Source organism: Rutidosis leptorrhynchoides, chromosome 1 (assembly GCF_046630445.1).
Source record: "Rutidosis leptorrhynchoides isolate AG116_Rl617_1_P2 chromosome 1, CSIRO_AGI_Rlap_v1, whole genome shotgun sequence".
Classification (NCBI taxonomy): domain Eukaryota; kingdom Viridiplantae; phylum Streptophyta; class Magnoliopsida; order Asterales; family Asteraceae; genus Rutidosis; species Rutidosis leptorrhynchoides.
The window spans coordinates 481,869,054-481,888,898 of record NC_092333.1 but is presented as its reverse complement, the minus strand read 5'-3'; the positions used below and the strand labels follow the sequence as shown (position 1 = coordinate 481,888,898).

Genomic DNA, 19,845 nt, shown 5'->3' with positions numbered 1-19,845 from the left:
AGCTTATAAACGCCCGAAGTAGAAGCCTCGTTTGCCTTCTTTCTTGACCTCGGATTAGTTTCACCAAGTAAAGTTTTTGAGACATCTTTATTCAAGACATACCACGCTTTACAAAATCCTTCGCACGATGGGACCTCACAGTCGCAATAACTTCTTCCACTCCGACCAATCAAAACCAGTGTAGGCTTATCAACATTCAATTATGTCATACATTTTTTCAATTCTTCCTTCTTTTTCTTTTTCTTTTTTTTCAACCGATCCAAACTTACTGCCAACGTGATGTTATCATCAATTGGCTCCAACACTTCATTTGGACCATAACAATGCCCAGCAACTTCATCAACAGTAACTTCTGACCCTTTTGGGTCAAGAACTGGGTTGTCAACAAACATGGCCCCATTCTCTGTCCCAATACCTGTGTTAACCAAATAGTCCATTGCAGCAACATCTTCCAACACCGGCCCATTGCCCGATTCCTGTTTGGGCCCATTATTAAAACCAAGGTCCACTTCCATTGACCCAACAAATAAATGGTGTATAGACCCGTTAACAGCTAGCCTAAAAGGGCAGTCCATCTTTGGCGTTTCATCTTGTACAGACTCGTTAACTTTAACAACATCAGAAGCACTCTTTGCTCGTTTAACATTTTCTATAGCAACCTCAAGCTGTGTCGAATAAAAAGGATGCCCTTTTTCCTTGTCTCTATCATGTTCAACAAACTCAGGAACCGTGCCCCCACTCGATACCACAAACGATTGGTGGATTCAAGAAGATTACTATCAAAAGTATTGAAAAGAATGCGACTAAGGCAAGAAGGATCGAAAATTTCTGACACCCAAACATTGCACTTAGATCCGTCTTTGTCCTAAGGAAGAAGACGAATTAGCTACGGTAATCACTTCACCAAATAATTCGGCAACTTTTATTGCGCTATCATTAGACATGCAAGGAATCGGGATACCCAAAACCTCAATCCATGCAAATCTGAAGAAAGATCCGGCAAACTCTGATAAGGGGCGAATCACAACAAAATAATCCGAGTTAGAAGATAAAAGCTTCGCAAATCCCTCAGAGTCACAACAAGTCAACACACATCCAAAGATGCCAAGCTTGCTAATATTCGCAACTTGAGCATTATAGGCAATTAAAAAAATCGACACTTTTGTGTCCACCAAAGGACACGAATCAACAATTAAAATCGACAGATCAAGCCAATTAGTAATCGTCGGATTAGGTGAAATTTTACACCTTAAAACTTGATTCAAAACACTTCTTTGACGATAACCAGGACAAGCAGAAACCCATTTTGGCTTACCAACATAAATAGTGTAACAACCCAACCCGTAATCCATACGATAATTTTTTTTTTATACAACACAATTACACGCCGAATAAATATGTAACCTATTTCACGAGTTCCATTTAAAGCGCACAACAATTAATCGTTTACAAAAGGCACGAGGGCCACGAATAAAGTTTAGTACAAGTTTGACCCATTACAAATGATAGTTTACAATCCAAACGACACTTCGAGCATGGTTTGGGACTAAACTACCCATAACATTAGGCCAACATCAAAACTCCAACAAAGCATCATCACGGGACACCTAATGCCCGATAACCCCCTTGCCCTTAACTGCGCCTGCATCTAAAAAGATAAACAACGAGAGGGTAAGCTAACGCTTAGTGAATGCAATAATTATACACATACATATATAACCTACTTACATGCAATCACATACACAATTACCTCATACACGCTAGCAATTTAAAAAAAAAGGAATATACTGGAATTCAATCTGTCATCATCATAAGTTAGAGATTTCTTCTGTAGTTCGTTGCCATGCTCATGATAAACTTGTGGATGTTCACAGAATCTGTGAAAGTTGTCTGTTGTCGTCTGATACCAAAACTAAAAACAAGTTCAGTGATGAAACTTTTCGATTGTTAGCTGGAAAGACGAAATTTAACCCTTTGGTTGAGGATGAAAATCGCGATTCCTCAGGTTCGAGAATTTGTTTTTGTTGCAATGAACAGTATGTGTCGAGGGACTATGTGAAGCACTTTCTTTCTACAAGTTCAGTTCATAATGATGCTAAGAATGAAAAGAACATTTTTGTGGATAAGTCTCTAGATTCTTTAAGAACTTCCCAAAATGGAACTACTCAAGTTGCTCGTTCACCAGAGTTTGAATATCATAAAGTTGATGTTGATTCTGATAACGAATCAGAACACCTTTTTTCTGTTAATGGAGGCATCCGTGCTTTCGATCTTGAGGTTCATTTGAAGCCCGGTTCACAATTTGAAGTTCATGATCTTCACAATGGTCCAGCAATTATTGAAAGACGTGATTTTGAAGAACCTAAATGGCAGAATGATGTGAATAAGGAAAATTTGTCTCAGGTTACTGAACAAATCTCCTTTGACGAGGTTCCACAATCCAGTAATTTAGCAACTCCGGTTGATCCGTTACTAGAGACAAGTAAGTTCAATATCCCTTTCAATGAATGTTTGAATTTGTGTTTTGTATGTGGTTATCCGTTAATGTGTGTCTCGTATTTGGTTATCTACTCTTTATAATGACCATCTGGTTATTTATGGGTCAAATGATCAGTTTCGCGGGTGTTTGGATTTGTGCTTTGACGTGATTATTCAAAGTTGTATATTAAATATTTAAACGCATAACTAGAAGTTTATTTTTTTAAATAATTAGAACTAGCTTAAGACCCGCGAATTCGCGGGATTTTTTTATGAACGAATCAAAAATCAAACTGTCAAAATAATTATAATTATATTTTATATAATATTTGTTAAGAAACTAAAACAGTTTAAGTGGTAATATTGAATTAGTGATGATAAAGTAAGCAAATTATAACCGAAAAAAAATAATCGAGAAGAAACCGTCAAATTATTTCATGAGGTTTTTTAATTGCAACTGTAACGACCCGGCAAAATCGTCATTGACGGTGCCGCTAACTTAGGTCCCATTACGTGGTCGTAGTCCCTAAATGAGACTCGTTTGACCAAAATTATGTCGCATTCATTTGAAAGTACAAGATTTGCAAAGTTTAGTTTACCAAACGGATCGACAACAAGTTTAAGTTTACAAAAGTAGTAATGTAAAAATGAAATAACTTGCGACATAATTAGTTGAAAATCACAGTTGCTATAAATAGCGTAAGTATGTAAACAATTTGTTTGAATCCAAAGGTGCTATCACTAGCGTATGTATGTATGTATCTTGACTCCAAGCAAATAATCAGAGTGTATGCATGTATGCTTAACCCCAAGCAAGTATGAGTGAACGCGGAAGCATATATCAAATAACCAAGTATGAACCTGAGAAACATATAGAAAACTGTCAACGAAAAACGTTGGTGAAATCATAGGTGTTTGTAAACGTTGTTTTTGAACCACAAGATTTTGTATTTCCATAACATTGATTATCTAAATCGCTTGCATTCCAAAAGTTTGTTCGCGAGCACCCAATTATCAAGACTTAACGTTTCCTTCCATAGAACCCCATCACAATAGTGTTAGAACATACACTGTTTCTCGAAAATATATTTCATCCGTAGACGGTAGCGAACTGTCCGTAATGAGGGTTTGTCAAACCCGTATGGCCACACAATATAAGTTCTCGCTTACACCCTGCAAGTGTAACTAATGATAATCGAATTGAGGATTTTTGTTCTAACTCGCTGTGGAATGTTTGTTTCATCGTACTTGTGTTCAAAGTATAAAAGTAAGTAGTACAAAATGTAACAAAGTATATGTTTCTCAGCCCACAATTTAAAAGCATAAAAAGTTGTTGAAAAGGTGGGACTATGATCTCACCTCGAGTGCACGAGTATAAATGTACTTCACAAAGTAAACGTGTGCATGAAAGTTGCTTAGCCTTGACCTAAACAAGTAAGTTATATCAATTGACCGGTTACGACACAAGGTCGGGTGAAATGTGTTCAATTAGTCCTATGGCTCGTTACGACTCGAATAAATAGCATGTGAATCACGTTATCAAGTTTCATGCAAGAATCAAGTATAAAATAAGATTAGAACGATTGCATAAGTGTTTTGTTAAGTTTGACTAAAAGTCAAACTTGGTCAAAGTCAACGAAAAAGTCAACGGGGTCGGGTCGGGTCCCGGACTATTTTCCTAAGCTTAGAAATCATATATGAGCATGTTGTCCAAGTTTCATGTTGATCGGGGGTGCGTAGCATACTTAGAATTAAGCGAAAATTGACTTTTTTGGGCAGTCTGCCTCAGATGCGCCGCATCTGAGGCAGATGCGCCGCATCTGCAGCTGTATCAGCAAATTCTGGGGCAGTTTTCACTTATACGATTTCAACTTCAAACGATCATAACTTTTGACTCGTTAACATTCAAAACACGTATCTTATATCGTTGGAAAGGTAATTTAAAGATAAACACATTTCATGAATCAAATCCATCACTAACAACAATGAAAACCTCATCAAATGATCATTAAACGTTCAAAATCAAAGTTTCAAGAACACAAAACGCATTTCTTGACTCGGGAATCCAATTTACACATACGATACATCGTTTTGAAGGTAATGAAATATACAATACAATTAAACACTTACTAACAACATTAACAAGCATTCAATGCATCAAAATCCCGTTTTAAAGTTCATCAAACCCTAACCAAAATCATGAATTCAACAATTTTGTAAATGAAGCTTTTCTAAATCAACCTACACATCAAAATGAAGCTAATGATGCTAGTAACATATTTAATACATGAACTTTAACATTTAAACAACATTTAATCATCCAAAATTAAAGATTAAGTACACCCATTTCAAATGTTCAAACTAGTTACTCAAGACAACAAATCGAGCAAGTAACTCATATATTCATGCTAGACACGAGCCATAGACACTAACTAACACCATTTCAAGTATATAAAACGAATTTAGAGAAATCTAGTGTTTTTAGAAACCTTACCCCAAGCTATGAAATTTGTACCAAATCGAAGAGGATGAAGAGGGGATTTCAAATATGTAATTTGTTTTGTTGTAAGCCTCCTAGATCGAATTTAGATGATGATTTAGTGAAGTTGGGAGAAATGGAGTTCTTGAGCTAGAGAGAAAAAGGAGGTGAAGATGGATGGAAATGAATTGATGAGAATGGTGGGTTGACTAGTTGACCTAGTCAAATTTTTGCCCACTTGGCAAGTTTAGTCCCTCAAGTTTCAAAGCGGGTGCGGGAATTAACCAAACGAATTATTTTAAAAACGCTAGAGTAACCGAGAGATGTTATAATTAAATAACAGGAATATTAAGAACGTTAGTCAATGGAAAATACGATTTTTAAATAACGAAAGGTATTATTTAAAAAAAAAGACGGTGTTAAAAATAAATTTAACGAAAAAACGCGGGATGTTACATTACCTACACCTTAAAAGAAATTTCGTCCCGAAATTTAGTTGGAAGTAGTAGTCGTTGTTTATTCCTCGAGATCTTGCGTTGTCAATTCTATGAATAAGTAAAGGTACTTCCTTGGGTGTTTCAACGAACTTTGACAGTCGAGATTTTTCGTCGTTTCAGAGTTTGGTTTCATGATTCAAAATTTTAACCGGTTCTCCTAGGAAGTGAAGTTTGTCATCGATAGGAAGTTCATCAAAAGGATAACAAGTTCTTGTTCCGCAAGACACATCTTTAAGTTTGATACGTAGGATGTTGGATGAGCGAAGAATCAAATGAATCGAAAAATATAAACGGCTAGCAACGGGTCCAAAACGCCCCAAGATTTCAAAAGGATCAAAGTATCGCAAATTTAGCTTTCTACGTTTCCCGAAACGGATTACACCTTTTCAAGGTGCGACTTTTAACGTTACGCGGTTACCCACTTGGAATTTGAAATGTTTAATTCTAACATCGGTGTAGCACTTTTGGCGACTACGGGCCGTATTGAGCCTTTCTTGGATTTGAATAATTTTTCGGTTGTTTCATGAATGAGTTCGGGTCCGGTGGTTTGCTTGTCACCTACTTCAGTTCAACGATTAAGAAAATGACAATTGCGGCTATATGAGTTTTCGGAAGGTGTGGCGTTAATACTCGTGTGATAATTATCGTTGTAAGAGAATTCGGTTAAAGGCAAAGACTTTTCCCAAGTATATTTGAAGTCGATAACACAAATTCGTATTATGGTTCCCCAGGTTCAAATCGTACATTTGCTTTATTCGTCGATGCGTGGATGACACGCAGTACTTATGTCTAAACGTGGTCCCTAGGCTTTTTGTAAGGCACTCCGAAATCTAGAAGTGAAACAAGAATCTCGATCTGAAATGAGGTACATTTCTGTAAGGTATGTTTGAACGGGTACATCAGGACTCGAAAACGTTAGTTAGAACAAATTTCTCAAGAAATTTGCGTCGCGAAAGATTTATCTGTTTCCAAAAACGTTTGTCGGAGCAAGTTCTCATCGGTCTCTGAAAACGTTCGTCGGGGCTATTCACCCTCGAGGCGAGTACTAGTATAACGTGAAGAGTCTATCTCTCCATTGAAAATTTAGAATCAAAGATTTCCTTATACGGAAGTACGAGTGTAATACGAGAGAAGTTTCTGCCTCGATGTGAGCATAACAAACATATTGAAGTTCGCCAATAAAACTGTGCGAAAATGAGATAGTATACACGTGTAACATATGTTTGATGTTGAAAGAATTTGTCATTCATTCGGAAGCATAAATATGGTTCGACAATATTCGAAGGTGTGTCCCCGGTATGGTTGTTGTCAGTACTTTCGGAGTTTTCAGATGTCCAAACATGAATAGATGAAGTCATGTACATGGCACATGGTGGTGATTAGGTTGATCGAGTCTAACCACCATCACGTGTCATTAGAACTTTGGTATGTCTTACCGTAATATAACCACGTTGATTGAGTGTCGTTATATTACGCTAACTCATACCTCCATTCCCACATCACTCCATAACATCAAGTTCGTGTAACTGTGAAGATCTAATATGAACAAAATGTAACGACGTCTCAAACGTGACTAGTATTAAATCGAAAGAATTTCTGCAACTCTCAGGAAGCGTTCCCCGAGGGAAGTGTATAAATGATTGTTCACGTCAATGCGGTTCGAGTCAGACAATAATGTATTTAGGTATGAAAAGAGTAACGAGTCATGATAACGAGTAGTACGCAACCGTAGTGATAAATAGTGATGACGATACTCATCTAGAGTGGTGGTGGAAACTTTACAACACTTGTGGATAGTAAGCTGAGACGGGGTGGATAACAACCAAGGAGTCAGAATTCCCGAACCGGAGTGACTAACAAATTCGTGGTCATCCGTACGCGTATAAACCTTGAATTCACGTGTGTTACCAAAAAGTGGCGGAATACGAGTTCGTATGATGAAGGTTGGGTACCATTAAAAAGTTTGCCTAAGAATGATTCAAGTATAATGCACAAGTAGTCAAGTAAGTGCTATCTATAGCAAATGTATGTCAGAATGCAATGGCTAACTATCCGATTGTAGTCTAGATTCACTAATGCGTCCCAACGACTCTGTCAGACACACTAATGCACATCCTAGTTCCCTACAACCAACGCTCTGATACCATCTGTAACGACAGATGGGGTAGAAACCCACCCAATGCCTTTCCAGCTAACCGCTTGGTGACCACTGAGTGTACCTCAGACACTGATTTTACGGCCCGCATTTCTGCCAAACTGCCAACCCTCAAATTCCAAGGGATCGCAAGGGGTAAGAGCCAATGCTTCGTCACAGGTAACACTGTGAGAACCCCCTCTACGATTAACCCGCCAAAAAGCATAGTCCGTATGAGTGCCCGGCCTGACAGCCGGCGCGCGTGACTACCTTTACGGCTAAGGTTAAACCAGCTCTGATACCATCTGTAACGACCCGGCAAAATCGTCATTGACGGTGCCGCTAACTTAGGTCCCATTACGTGGTCGTAGTCCCTAAATGAGACTCGTTTGACCAAAATTATGTCGCATTCATTTGAAAGTACAAGATTTGCAAAGTTTAGTTTACCAAACGGATCGACAACAAGTTTAAGTTTACAAAAGTAGTAATGTAAAAATGAAATAACTTGCGACATAATTAGTTGAAAATCACAATTGCTATAAATAGCGTAAGTATGTAAACAATATGTTTGAATCCAAAGGTGCTATCACTAGCGTATGTATGTATGTATCTTGACTCCAAGCAAATAATCAGAGTGTATGCATGTATGCTTGACCCCAAGCAAGTATGAGTGAACGCGGAAGCATATATCAAATAGCCAAGTATGAACCTGAGAAACATATAGAAAACTGTCAACGAAAAACGTTGGTGAAATCATAGGTGTTTGTAAACGTTGTTTTTGAACCACAAGATTTTGTATTTCCATAACATTGATTATCTAAATCGCTTGCATTCCAAAAGTTTGTTCGCGAGCACCCAATTATCAAGACTTAACGTTTCCTTCCATAGAACCCCATCACAATAGTGTTAGAACATACACTGTTTCTCGAAAATATATTTCATCCGTAGACGGTAGCGAACCGTCCGTAATGAGGGTTTGTCAAACCCGTATGGCCACACAATATAAGTTCTCGCTTACACCCTGCAAGTGTAACTAATGATAATCGAATTGAGGATTTTTGTTCTAACTCGCTGTGGAATGTTTGTTTCATCGTACTTGTGTTCAAAGTATAAAAGTAAGTAGTACAAAATGTAACAAAGTATATGTTTCTCAGCCCACAATTTAAAAGCATAAAAAGTCGTTGAAAAGGTGGGACTATGATCTCACCTCGAGTGCACGAGTATAAATGTACTTCACAAAGTAAACGTGTGCATGAAAGTTGCTTAGCCTTGACCTAAACAAGTAAGTTATATCAATTGACCGGTTACGACACAAGGTCGGGCGAAATGTGTTCAATTAGTCCTATGGCTCGTTACGACTCGAATAAATAGCATGTGAATCACGTTATCAAGTTTCATGCAAGAATCAAGTATAAAATAAGATTAGAACGATTGCATAAGTGTTTTGTTAAGTTTGACTAAAAGTCACACTTGGTCAAAGTCAACGAAAAAGTCAACGGGGTCGGGTCGGGTCCCGAACTATTTTCCTAAGCTTAGAAATCATATATGAGCATGTTGTCCAAGTTTCATGTTGATCGGGGGTGCGTAGCATACTTAGAATTAAGCGAAAATTGACTTTTTTGGGCAGTCTGCCTCAGATGCGCCGCATCTGAGGCAGATGCGCCGCATCTGCAGCTGTATCAGCAAATTCTGGGGCAGTTTTCACTTATACGATTTCAACTTCAAACGATCATAACTTTTGACTCGTTAACATTCAAAACACGTATCTTATATCGTTGGAAAGGTAATTTAAAGAGGAATACAACTAAACACATTTCATGAATCAAATCCATCACTAACAACAATGAAAACCTCATCAAATGATCATTAAACGTTCAAAATCAAAGTTTCAAGTTCACAAAACGCATTTCTTGACTCGGGAATCCAATTTACACATACGATACATCGTTTTGAAGGTAATGAAACATACAATACAATTAAACACTTACTAACAACATTAACAAGCATTCAATGCATCAAAATCCCGTTTTAAAGTTCATCAAACCCTAACCAAAATCATGAATTCAACAATTTTGTAAATGAAGCTTTTCTAAATCAACCTACACATCAAAATGAAGCTAATGATGCTAGTAACACATTTAATACATGAACTTTAACATTTAAATAACATTTAATCATCCAAAATTAAAGATTAAGTACACCCATTTCAAATTTCAAACTAGTTACTCAAGACAACAAATCGAGCAAGTAACTCATATATTCATGCTAGACACGAGCCATAGACATTAACTAACACCATTTCAAGTATATAAAACGAATTTAGAGAAATCTAGTGTTTTTAGAAACCTTACCCCAAGCTATGAAATTTGTACCAAATCGAAGAGGATGAAAAGGGGATTTCAAATATGTAATTTGTTTTGTTGTAAGCCTCCTAGATCGAATTTAGATGATGATTTAGTGAAGTTGGGAGAAATGGAGTTCTTGAGCTAGAGAGAAAAAGGAGGTGAAGATGGATGGAAATGAATGGATGAGAATGGTGGGTTGACTAGTTGACCTAGTCAAATTTTTGCCCACTTGGCAAGTTTAGTCCCTCAAGTTTCAAAGCGGGTGCGGGAATTAACCAAACGAATTATTTTAAAAACGCTAGAGTAACCGAGAGATGTTATAATTAAATAACAGGAATATTAAGAACGTTAGTCAATGGAAAATACGATTTTTAAATAACGAAAGGTATTATTTAAAAAAAAAAGACGGTGTTAAAAATAAATTTAACGAAAAAACGCGGGATGTTACAGCAACCATGGAGTCTTATTCATGAGCTTTTTTAATTGTGTCATGTACTATAATAGTGCTATCTTGATTATCATTTATGTTAAAAGCAGCCATGGATTTTAATCCATGTTTCTAATTTCTCATTAGTTTCTAATCTTTCACTATGTTTCTAATTGTAGCTTGAAATATTATAGTTTTTGATTTCAATTCATATGCTTTTTTAGACAAAACTGAAACCAGCATCCATAAATCAAACTCCAATTGTCATTCCTCTTACTAAACAATAGTACGTAATTATATATAGTACATGCATTTAGAAAATATGCATTCTATTCTATACAATGAAACTTGAACAAATTCATAAAATTTTTACAGGTATACACGTTTTTAATGAATGATTAATACAAATTTTGATTTTAAATTAGCTAATTACAAATAGATACTTCCATAGCATATAAGGTTTTTCTTTTGTATTCAAATGAAAAATAATCAATTATAGATTATAGTTACAATTATTATCTTTCTTGAAATTAGGAGCCATTTTTTTTAAATGAGTAAGAATGATAGCAATACTTTTTATATAACATATTTACCAATTGGCTTATAGAAATTTTACAAAATCCTAGCAAAAAAGGGACAATACCATAATTATGATCTTCATAAGTTTTCCCGTAAGGAGGTGAAACTAAAGTGATTCCATTATCCAGGGCCGTCTCCACAATTCGAAGGCTCAAGGCGAAAATAAAAATGGGCTCTTGTACACGGAAATCCCTTAAACATGAGTAAAGATGTGTGGGCTTAAGAAAAGTAGATAAAAATAATTTTGGGCCCTAGGCGATCGCCTATCTTGCCTATGTCTAAATACGCCACTACCATTATCCACCGGCTCAAAAAAAGACCTGCGAATTTGCGGGCTTTTTTAGAATAAATCACCATTATGTTTTAAGAATCATTATATTTTACATACAGTTCGTAAGGTTTTTAATATATCGATTTAGTTATGGTAGTAATGGCACATGCGTTATATTCAATGTTAGTAGTTTACATAAACATAGATAAGATAGAAACTAAAATTGAAATGCTAACATTGAACAAAATTGTTTACTTTGTAATCAATATTTTTTAACTGTATATCAATACTCGAATCCTTGAACTGTTGTTATTACTTCATAATATTCATATTAAGCATTGTAGAGGCTCATGTGACCAAATAATTGACTTTCAAATTCCATACTTTTACCTCCAAAACCTCTGATTCAACCAAATGTTCATTTTTTTGATTAATCATAACCATCTTTGTAACTTTCTATTCTCCAACTTAAATATCCCCCTCTCAAGCTTATAGATCCCTAACGTCTTTTATAGCTCTGATTTTGAGTAAAACTGCATTGACTCGTCAAAGTCAACAATTCATAATTTTTGCTTGACAATGATCTACCGGAGTAACTCGTGCACCAACAACTTGATTCTTCGACTTAAAGGTGCAAATTCTCTACATCATCATGCATAATTTTACACAGAAACTTGCCCAAGTTACCACCATAGTTAATATTTTTGACGTTGTATGGAATCCATAAACGCACCTCTTCATGATCATGTACTTGCAAGCAAGTTTATGTGTTTGTCATTTCCTCTTTAAAAAATAAAATCATGATTTATAGACATCATCCGTGACCTGCCCATTTGCACTCTAATATGATCAATAAGTTTAACGCGCACATGTGATTCAAGTTCATCTATATGACTACATGATTGTTCAAATTAGGAACGTAATGCATCACTAAACCTGTGGCTTATCAAGTCAATGAGTATATAGATATGAAATAAGAACAACTCTCTGCAGCCTGCATGTCCAATCTGAAATAATAACCAGTTTTATGAATATAAGAAGTCCACAAGAATAAGTTACTTGAGAGGAGAACCTCGTCCAATTTTAGTATATTAGTGCCCCCTCTCAATCCTCAAACTACTCATACCAAACATAGATATGAACCAAAAGTACAAAAAAATAGCTCACTTTGTCAATTAAATCAACATGTCACAAGCTCCAAATATTTACTTATTTATCTAAAGTCGTCAGGTCTACCGTTCTTAATTAATATCAGTTTATTAGCGTAAAATCGAGAGTTTCAATGTGCTACAAATTCACAAGGCATATATTATTTATATAAAAGATACAAGTATACTATAATATACATACATGTAAGCTAATTAGATATCAAATAGGTAGGTTTAAACTGTTATATACAGGTAGGTTTAAACTGTTAAATGATATTGTTACAAAATATCAAATAGAACTGTGCAGAACTGAACAAAAATAGTGAAATGGGTTTGCACCAACCCGACCCATTTCACCCGTAATACGCCTTGATCATGCTAAATGTCACCCATTTTGACATGTTGTTCAACATGCTTATTTGCATCCATCCATAAGCTAAAATACTAAATGGAATCCTTGCAATAATAAAAAGAAAAAGGTTAGTGCACCTGTAATATCTCTCTGAACAGCAGTAGATCCAGAGGGACCCCTGTTTTAAACATATTGACATAGAGACAACATTTTTGATAGCTAAGTTAATAAATCAGCATGAAGTCGAAGGATACATACATTTCAATTTTTTAGCGCCAGCCCATTTTATCTTTTCGACGAAATTTGATCTGACCCAAGAGAAATGGCATCGGCGTAACCCAATTACAACTAAATTCACAGTAAAATACATGCATTGATGATGTGTATTGTTCAACCACATTGTAGCACATAATGCCTGAATATAGAGCAGTGAAATAATAAGCAACAGTAACGGTTTTGGCCGAAGAATACCTACGACTTGAGTAAATTAGTCCACATAAGAACCAAGTGTATGTTATTAATGCAAATATAACCTCCTCTCACTCTTGTCAGATAAATTGTCTCGCGTAGTAAAAATTGGTATCCTTCTTAAAACATGAAAATATATTTAAGAATTTATTTTGAAAAATAAAAAAATAAAACAGGTTTCTCTTGGCAACGAAAATCAAGTTAGAAAGAAGTGGATTTGAATTACATTATGAATGATCATTATAAACTTTGTACATTGGCAAAAATGTGGAACCATTACAAATAATATAGAGAAGTCAAACCTCACAACATGGACACTGTTCAAAATCAATGTTCACAGTTTCTGTCAACTGCCGGCTTTATATGGAGCTTCAATTGTGCCTGCAAGTGCTGCAGCAGACCATTGAAATAAATAATCTTCTGATACTCACTTGTTTGGGCGGCTAGAGAGTGGGATGAACACTCACATGTTTGGGCCAATATAACTTTCAAAGAATATAAGTTTTTACCAGAATGTAACTTTTTGGCACCTCTTTCAGTGATGAGAATGAGAACTTTGCAATCTGAAATCTGAATTTTTTCTTCTAAATGACAAAACTTTCATTAACTTCTACCTACACACATCCAAAAAAACAATAATATTAGCAAAATCTATCTGAAAATTACAGTCGATTTATGTTTCCAAATATTGAATACTTTATAATAGTAGGAATTTGTAACTAACAAATCTCATTGTTTTTCGGATGACTCCAACCTGAGAGACGAACTTTAGTAACGTGACCTGACAATTCAAATTTTCAAGAGCTATGCAAGTCGTAATATGTTTCCCTTGAAAATCATTTAAAAAAACTATACATACATTCTTGTGTACATGTAAATCAATAATACAAATCAATCCATTTAAGAAGATTAATCGGTACCTGTAGATCTAAAGTGTAGTTTGAGTCTCAAAACAATTCCATTAATGAAAGATGCTTGACTGTAGGTGATTGAATACTAAACATTAATCGATCAAAATGTTGTGGCTCAACCTGCAAATCGGAAACATTAATCGATTATGTTCTGCCTCAACCTGCAAATCGGAAACTCATCTGGTTGGTTGCTGTTTGTTTTTTTTTTTTTTTTTTTTTTTTTTGCACGGAATGATTGAATATTGAATTGCTTGTGAAGAACCCTTTTTGTGACCTAATAATATTATGAGCTTTATCATATTTTTAAGTATTGGCGTAAGAAACCAAAAGTGCTTGCATGTTGGTGCTTTAGATGGCAAAACAATCGGATCCAAAGATCTGTAAAAGATTTTAGCAAATTATAATCTAATAATCTTCAAGTTATTCACTTCCATGTCTTGCTTTAAAATATCTTAGTTAACCTGCATATCAGTATCGTCCATAGCATCAACGGCTGGATGTAAGATGTCATAACGTGATGTGTACTACTCTTTCCCCAACTCCTATCGCTTTTATGAAGCAATGTGAAATACAACATTAAGCATTCGAAAACGTAAAGAAAACGAAGGATATGAAGAAATTAAGAGATAGGAAAAAGCAGACATACGAATATAAATCTTTCTGCTTTAACGCATTAGTGGTGCAAGACCCCATACATCAAACACAACAACACCCACATCTGGAAGCAGCTTCAGTATCATAGGTTTACCTTGCAAAGTGCTGCATGATGTTTGATCACAAATATTAAACATGGAGCTAGAAGGTTACATCATAGCCTGAATGATTATTCCGTCGAATATAACATGAAATTGAGTAATTGACTAATTGTGGGGAAAATAGGAAAGAAATATCACCTTGCTAAGACAAGAGCAACATTCTTCACTGCATTTAATGAAACTGCAGTTACAAGCATCCAGCACACACACATTTAGAAAGAAAAAAAAAACAAAATAAAAAAACTATGCAATCAGCAACACTACTTCAGCTTCTGCTAATGGCAGAATTAAACATTGTCATGATAGATATTTAAAATATATAACCTAAAATGCAACAATATCAGTTCTCAAACACAAACCCTAAAAGTAGCAATTAAACATTGCATACACGAGGGTGAACCCTACCTCTTAGTCGTTCTGTTTTCTATTGATTTTGTATTTTTTTTTTTCTTTCCTCATCTTTCAATATCTGATGCAATTAAGGTAGCACCCACAGAAAATATGTAAGAGATCAGACAAATAAAGCATATAACAGAAATCATTCATTAGTTTTTACAATTAAACACATTTGTTCTTTTTTCAATATGTAAAAGATAATTCTCAAACACAACATTTAACATTTTGATTCAAGTATGTAATCATAATGCGCGTATGAAATTAGTTTTTACAATTAAACCCAATTGTTCTTTTTTCATATGGCTGAAATATTTTAATCCTAACGATAGTTGTACCTACGTAACGGTAACTTGATCTCGTGAGATATTGAAATCATAATGATAGTTGTCATGCTAAAAACTGCCAGAATCGATAACACTAAATAATCAAAGGTCTGAATAAAATTGCAAAATCATTTCAATAACAATAAACAATTAATGGAAGTAATAACCAATTATTCAAGTAACAGTTTATATTGACGAAAACTAAAACTTACTCATTGGGGCATTTCATCAAACACTTGTTCAGCACTTCATGAACCATATGTTGTCAATAACTCATAATCTGAAAACAACAAAGTGATAAGATCACAACTCTATTTGAACGGTTCTAGGGTTTTTATTCATATAAAAAGGATATCATTTGAACTTTGTGTATTAATCGAAATATAAGAACACATATTAAAAACTTGATACAAAAACTGTTGAGCTTTAAAACTTGAAAATGCCCAAATTTTAATAGCCAACGTTAGTATAATAGACGATAATCAAATCGATTGCACCATAAGAACCCTAATCGATTCATAATGAAACTGAAATTAAGAAGATTTACCATTGTATTTTGCCACTCTCACAGAGTTCGATTAGCTAATCACAGATATGCTACCGTGTTTTTTCTTCTATGGAATTTTTTCGCTGATATCCGTATGGTATATCGTGATTTGTTCATCACCGATTGATTTTTAAGGAATGATCTGCATCTGCTTTGTATAATCCTTTGTATTTCCCCAGGAATCATCATTATCGATATGAATGATATGAATCTGAGATTATGGAACCCTAATTTAGTGTAGGTGTTGTTGATGGACAGTATAGAAGCGTTTGAAATTCGTCCGAGTTTCTTTTTCTTAAGAGGAAGAGGGGTAATTTGGTAATCAAACAAATCAAGACCAAGATTATGAGGTGATAATCAAGATTAGGTAAAAATCAATAGTCTAGATTAGTGGTTACTAATTAAATGGATGGCTAAGATTAGATTTAGCTTTTTAAAATGACTTATTTTTAGTTTTGTTATTATATATATATAACAGATAAAAGATAAAAGATAAAAGATTTGCCAAACAATCAACGCATTGTAGTTCATGTTTGAACTTTATTATCTGGTTTTGATTCTTCAATAGTTCATATTCACTTTCAAAGTGCACATCTGAGCATCCCTAATTTGCAATTATAGCATTCCTAGTGTCACATACCTATCGTTATTTGGTCAAGCAGTATCTACACCATCGTAGACCTACTAATGTCAACCGAGTTTTTTGAAAAGATGGTTCAAGGCTCACTATTAACTGATGCAAGATTAGATAGAGTTGTTAATGGGTCTGTTAAAGTTGGGGTCCAAGTGGACAAGTATTTAGATCACAATTGTGGACTTGATAAGGTGGGCCTTGGATCAAAGAAATGGAGTATGTTGTTGGGCCGTGGAATACATATGAGTTGGGATACTGGTTAGCTTTGATCGTAAAGGACAAGTAACAAGAATATTAATTGGAAGTGGAGTCTTATCTATTATTTTAAAATTTAAATATATGTTCTTATCTATTTAGTAGCATTTATCTCTTTAGTTAATAGTTATCCATTTAGTTAGTGGTAGTATTTATATTTACGTTTAGTTTGTTTGAAGCTAGTTTTTATTGATTTTATTTTACGTGAAGTAATAAAAAGAAGCCGTAGGCTTTGTGTGTTACATACTAGTAATACAATTTATCAATTGTTATTTTCTGTTTGGCTACGATTTTCTTCATTATTTAAAGTATCGACTGCTCATGTATACTGATATATAAGTTATTCATATTTCATTACCAATATTAAGTATGAAAATGATAAGTGAATGTGACTCCAAAAGTCGAAATCACTTATAAAAGTTAAACTTTTTACTGACAAAAAAAAATATCTGACAAGAAGTCTGCTGTGTAGCTGATCCTTCAAGAAAAGATGACCTGCCCAAAGATCCTGTTAGTGACGGTGATCCATCTGCTACTGCAAATGGGCACCAAGTGTCAAACTATTTGGATCTTGGTGACGCATATAAGCTCGCTATTAGCGCTAAAGGAAGACAGCTTTCTGGGAAGCTTCTAGACCATAAATCGTTCAAAGAGTCATCAACAAGAGTCAGCGAAGACTTAAAAATCTTATTATCATACAGATCTAACGACAATTTAATAAGTCCGAAACGATCTCTGAACAGCGATGAATCTACGCAGTTTCTTCAAAGCAGGATCTCTTTGGAAAGAAACGAGTCTAATCTTTCATTCGATGGAAGCATTTTGAGTGAGATTGATGGAGAAAATGTGGTGGATAGATTAGAACGACAAGTTGAACACGATAAAAAAACTAATGAGTGCCTTGTATAGAGAATTAGAAGAAGAAAGAAACGCGTCGGCTGTGGCTACAAATCAAGCGATGGCTATGATTACAAGATTACAAGAAGAAAAAGCTGCACTTTATACAGAAGCTTTACAATCTATAAGGATGATGGAAGAACAAGCTGAGTATGACAGTGAAGCTTTACAAAAAGCGAATGATGTTATTGAAGAAAAAGATAAACAAATTCAAGATCTGGAGGAGCTTCTTAAAAGAACATCTGAAGACTCTATAGAATGAATCCCCTATATGATATATACTTATATCTAAAGACAAATCTATCTTTCTTGATTTAACACGTGAAACAACTAGTAACGTGTATTTGTGTAGACGTCTTGTGATTATAAGTTGTCACAGTGCACCAGGGTACAGGTGGTTGAGCTTCAAGCCTTTATGGTTTCGTATAAAACGGAAAACAATATGATACTTTACACGAGATTTTGTTACGGATTTGTTACGTATGAAGGTACGCGTTTTAAGTTAATATAGCGTCTTGCTGTAGTGAGTGTATATTTGTTTTATTTTTGATCAAATATTTGAAGAAATGTAGAGAAGACTATTATGATTGAATATGTATCAGTGAAGTAGTAAGAGTTTGTTTTTTAAATTTGATGAATAAGTTTGATTCATTTACATGTTTGTATGGAAACCCCTAACTAGATGCTTTATACAACAATCTTATATGACTTACTGAATAAGATGCTAGTCTTTTGCGTTTTTCTTCAGTCACATTGTATAATCTTTATCTTTATTTTATTTTAAATAAATCTACATGTTAAATCTGAACAATGACACTGTAACTTGAAAAAAGTGGTGAATCTTGAACGAGTTGATATTACTCGGGGGACTAAAATCGTACAACCATGAACCATAACTTTTACTGAAGGGTATACCTGGAAAACGGGTCGAGATAAGTCGGGTTGGGTCAAAGATCAAATGGGTTCGGGTCGAAACGGGCCATGGTTTGAAATGGGTCAGAATTAAAATGGGTCGAACGGGTTGGGTCGACACCCGGGTCGGGTTGGGTCAATACCCGGGTCGGTTGGGTCGGGCTAGTAAAATTGTTCTTGTTTGTATATTTTGATGTATCTCTTCCGAACACGCGCCCCAAAAACTTGCGTCGAAAGCACGCCTAAAAAAATGCGCCTCAATGGACCAGCTACGAAAATCGCGAGTCGAAAATTATGTTCGAAAATGCGTGTCGAAAATGCTGGTCGAAAACACGGGTGAACAATGAGAGTCGAAAAACGCGGCTCGAAAACCTGCCTAAAAAAAGGCAAGACGAAAACGAGGGTCGAAAACACGCGTAAAAAACGCGCATCGAAAACGGGAGTTGAAAACGCGCGTCAAATAATGTGCGTCGAAAACGCGCCCGAAAATGGCGTGTCAAAAACGCGCGTCGAATAACGCACCTAGAAAACGCAATTTTGTTAATGGGTAATGCACGATTTACGCAATTTTATTTCCCACTGATTTTTTCATTTTTCATACTTTTAGTAACATTTGGTTAATTCTTATAATTATAGAAATCAGAGATATCGATCATTTCTTATGGGTAGATATATATCTCATATTCCATTTTCCTTCGCCCGCCCATTAAGCGCCCTTAGTATACCAGGTTTATATGTGGCCATTTTCATATGGGTCAAAGCAACTCAAACGGGTTGACCCACCAATACAAATCAGTTAATAAATACAGATCACCACATTTTATAAGTAATGAGGGGAAAATCATCAACGCATCTAAAAGACGCATTCTAGCAAGGAAAAATAAATTATTTTTGAGTCATTGTCAACTCCTCATAACTTCATAAGTATCAGACAATAAATTGCAAATAAGGTGTCAACTCCACATTTTAAATGGATTAATATACAACAACAACAACAACAATACCCAATCCCACAAAAGTGAGGTATGGGAGAAGTG

At 35.2% G+C, this 19,845-nt stretch overlaps 1 protein-coding gene across 1 annotated transcript; it reads left to right on the top strand.

Annotated features, from left to right (window-relative positions):
* Positions 1–942: 942 nt before the first annotated feature.
* LOC139840146 (uncharacterized) lies at positions 943–18,575 on the top strand. The gene is made up of 3 exons (XM_071830372.1): positions 943–999; positions 1,765–2,482; positions 17,472–18,575. Exons 1-3 carry the CDS (start codon positions 943–945, stop codon positions 17,906–17,908), a joined length of 1,212 nt encoding a protein of 403 aa, XP_071686473.1. The 3' UTR covers positions 17,909–18,575.
* Positions 18,576–19,845: the final 1,270 nt, after the last annotated feature.